Here is a 3,978-nt window from a genome sequence, read left to right on the forward strand (position 1 = left end):
CCAAGCCCAGGTGTTCCTCACTCTCCTCATGTATTTAAGCCCCTCTGTTTGAGCGTTCAGTGTTGAGTCTTTTGTATCCTTGTCCTCTGTATGTAAGTGTTCCAAGTTTGTTCAGGTTGTAATCTTTGTGTTCTCAGGTTATTTTATGTTTAGAGTTATATTTAGAGTTTCATGTTTCCTCAGTTTTTCTAGTCTTTGTCTTAGTTAGATTTATATCCTTATCTTGTCTTTTTTTTGAGTTATTGCGTTACCCGTGTTTTGTTTTCTGTTTTTTTTAAATCTAGTTTGTTTAAATAAATAATATTGTGCACTTACGTCCATCCCTCCATCCTCGTTTGTGACAGAATATTAAAAAACGACCAAAAAAAGTTTACAATAAAAAGGTTGGTAGATATTTTTAATCAGATTTTGGACTTGGATATGTTTTTTTTTATTATTGTTTGTTGGCTTATTGCCAACTTTGGAACGTTCATGTCAATGACATCACAGTTTAGTTTACTGCTGTGGATAGAAATATGACGTCACCGTATAAAAGGCGCAGCAGCACGAAAAACTTCATTCATTCAACAGATATTGGCAGCGACAAGATGTGTGCAGTTCGAGGGATACTAGGAGCAGCCAGCATTGCAGCTCTAGCTGTAGCGGCCGGTGGATCGCTTTACTACCTGTACCGATCCAGAACTCAGAAGCCGACGACAATGGAAGAGACTGTGATCACTCCAGTGGAAGGAGACCCTGAAACGGTGGAGGAGAGGCAGGCTGAGCCGATGGTTGAACCTGTACTCTTCGAGACTGTGATGGAGTTGGTGGAGGAAGATGGAGGAGTTGACTGCCCCAAGGAAGAAGATCAGGCCACTCTCATCATGGATGAGGCACCAGAAGCTCTCAGCCTGCCACAGGTCACTGACTTAACAGAGTCAGAGGAAGCTGAGGTGACCCTTTATACAGAGCTTTGTGAGAGTGTGGTGGAAAAACTCGTGGAAGATGGAGGAGTTGACTGCCCACAAGAGGAAGATCAGGCCACTCTCATTATGGATGAGGCACCAGAAGCTCTCAGTCTGCTACAGGTCAGTGACTTAACAGAGTCAGAGGAAGCTGAGGTGACCCTTTATACAGAGCTTTGTGAGAGTGTGGTGGAAACATTGGAGGAAGATGGAGGAGTTGACTGCCCACAAGAGGAAGATCAGGCCACTGTCATTATGGATGAGGCACCAGATGCTCTCAGCCTGCTCATCATGGATGGGGCATTAGAAGCTGCCAGCCTGCTACTGGGCACTGACCCAGCAGAGACTAAGGAAGCTGAGACGGAGGCTGAATGCAGACCCGAAGCTGAATACAAAAAGAAGCAGAAGAGACGAGGGAGACGAGGAAGATCACGAAAACTACGAAGACTAGGAAGACTACGAAGACGAGGAAGACTAGGAAAACGAGGAAATAGGCTATATAAGTAGAACAGTGTAGGATTAAGTTGTTTTGTGTCAACGCAAATTAGAAATAAATCTGCATAAATCAAAATTTCAGTGTAAGGGGTCTTTTTTAGGTCTTTTAGTCCTTTTGAAGTCTTGTATGTGAAGTACAGTAGCACACTCCAGAAAAAAATAAAAAACAACCTCAAAAACAATTAAATATGAGAAAACAAGCAAAAAAACAAAACAACAAACAAAAAATAACCTTAAATAAAATAAATAAATAAATAAAAAAGGTTTACATAAAAAACAACCATAACAACCTGGCTGAAGCTGAGGTGATAGTGGAGCCTGTACTCATAGGTGCTCATCAGGTGCTAGAGCACCACCAACTCTGCCCTTTATTAACCAAAGTGCCCTTTTGAAACTTCGTTTTTTTTTTGTTTAATTATTATTATTATTATTATTATTATTATTAAGATTTTACTGAAGCCGTGTTCTTTCAGGCTAATGGCGGATGGCAGACCAACTAAAGGTGCATTACCGCCACCTACTGAGCTGGATTGTGAAGTGTGATTTCGGGCAAGTTAATAATGCAACAGTAGTGAAAGAAAAATGTTATAACTAATAATAATTATCAAAATAATTAAGCAAAATAAATAAATAAATAAATTATATGATATCAAACATTCCAATAGTTTTCAAAAAAAGAAAAACTTGCTTGTGTACAACCCCCATTCCTGACCCATAAGAAAGTAACCCTTTCTTAGAAAAATCAGTGTGACCCTTGTCCTTTAGTGCACTAAACATTATGTCCCTGTGTGCAGTATATGTTCCACAAGAAAGTAATACATGTTCAGCAGTTTTCCTCTGGTGACAATTACGACAAAGCCCCGTGGTGTGCTTTTGTATAATGTGCAGAAAGGAATTTAACAAAGTATGTCCTTCTCTGAGCCTGGTGAGAACAGTTTCCTGTCTCCGACCGTACCCTCCACTGCCGCTCGAACCAACCCTTGCCTGTATAGCAAAAAGATGCCTCCCCTTATGATCTTGCTCCCACTCAGTCTGCCATAACTGTCTCACATATTGTCTGATAATCACCCGCATCTCCGATTTACTAAGAGGGATGACAATGTCAACCCTTGATCGTTTCAGACATTGTCTAGCAGCCACATCCACCGTTTCATTCCCTTCTACTCCTATGTGTGCTGGAACCCAAAGGAAGCAAACTGTGATCTCGGAACAGTTTTGCTGAGACTGTATGCCTGCAATCCCATATTCCCTGCTTCTGAATTACTCAGACACCCAAAACTTCTACTCGGACCATGTAGTTGTTGACCACAATCATGCATATAGGCTAAGACTGGATGACTCTCCTTGTGTCCTTTTAGATTAATCCAGTACACAGTTGACAGTGCCATTCGTCTTAAAAGCAGAGGCATATCACCTGTCTCTACCTGAAGAGAAGCAACAGGGGAAGATCTGACCTCACCACAACATAGCCTCAGTGCTTGCGCCTGAATCACATCAAGCACCTTCAAGTTTGACACAGCAGCTGATCTATATGCCATACGGCCGTAGTCAAACACTGATCTTATTAAGGCAACATAAATACTTAATAGAGAGGAACGGTCAGCTCCCCAACCACTCCCCGCCAAGCACTTAAGAACATTCATTCCTTTTTTACATTTATCAGAAATCTTCATAATGTGTTGTTTCCAGGTCAACTTTGAGTCCATCCACATACCGAGATACCTGACCACCTTAACCTGTTCAAGAGTCTGACCATACATTTTAAGCCCGAGCTCTCTTGCTTTATGGCTCTTAGAAAAGCAAATTACTTGAGTTTTCGGTACAGACATCTTGAAACCCCAAGCATTTGCCCATTGTTCCACAGCTGTTACTGCGTCCTGCATCTTCCTTTTCACAAATGGCAAATTCCTACCTCTTTTCCATAAAGCCCTCATCTGCATCATCTGCATACAATGACTTCGCTATGTCTGGCCCAACTGCATAAAAATATCATTAATCATCAAGTTAAATAATAGGGGACTACAAACACTACCTTGAGGGGTGCCATTGTCTATATAATAGACTTTAGAAAAGGCAGTCCCCACCCTGACCTGTATGGATCTATTCATTAAAAAATCCATTACCCAATTATACATCCTCCCTCCAATTCCTAGCTTAGACAACTTAATCAGCAATCCTTCCCTCCACAGCATATCATATGCTTTTTCAATGTCGAAAAACACAGCTACAACCACTTCTTTATGCAGCTGTGCCCTACGTACATCAGACTCCAAACATAATACTGAGTCCATCGTCATTCTTCCCTTTCTAAAACCACTCTGATAGGGAGAAAAGCTATTATGACGATCAAGAAAATAGGACAACCTTTCTGTGATCATACGCTCCATGATTTTACTTAAATGTGAGGTCAGTGAAATAGGCCTATAACTGGCTACATCAGACAAATCCTTTCCCGGTTTCCCTATGGGTACCACTATAGCAAGCTTCCACGCAGATGGAAGCAGTCCTGTTGTCCAGATTTTATTGTAAAATTTTAAAA

The 3,978-nt window shown here is 41.1% G+C and overlaps 1 protein-coding gene across 1 annotated transcript; it reads left to right on the top strand.

Moving 5' to 3' along the window:
• Positions 1 to 581: 581 nt before the first annotated feature.
• Positions 582 to 1,489, top strand: LOC125781111 (uncharacterized). The gene is made up of 2 exons (XM_049464208.1): positions 582 to 899; positions 1,068 to 1,489. Exons 1-2 carry the CDS (start codon positions 588 to 590, stop codon positions 1,449 to 1,451), a joined length of 696 nt encoding a protein of 231 aa, XP_049320165.1. The 5' UTR covers positions 582 to 587; the 3' UTR covers positions 1,452 to 1,489.
• Positions 1,490 to 3,978: the final 2,489 nt, after the last annotated feature.

The sequence above is a fragment of the Astyanax mexicanus genome, chromosome 14 (assembly GCF_023375975.1).
Source record: "Astyanax mexicanus isolate ESR-SI-001 chromosome 14, AstMex3_surface, whole genome shotgun sequence".
Lineage (NCBI taxonomy): Eukaryota > Metazoa > Chordata > Actinopteri > Characiformes > Acestrorhamphidae > Astyanax > Astyanax mexicanus.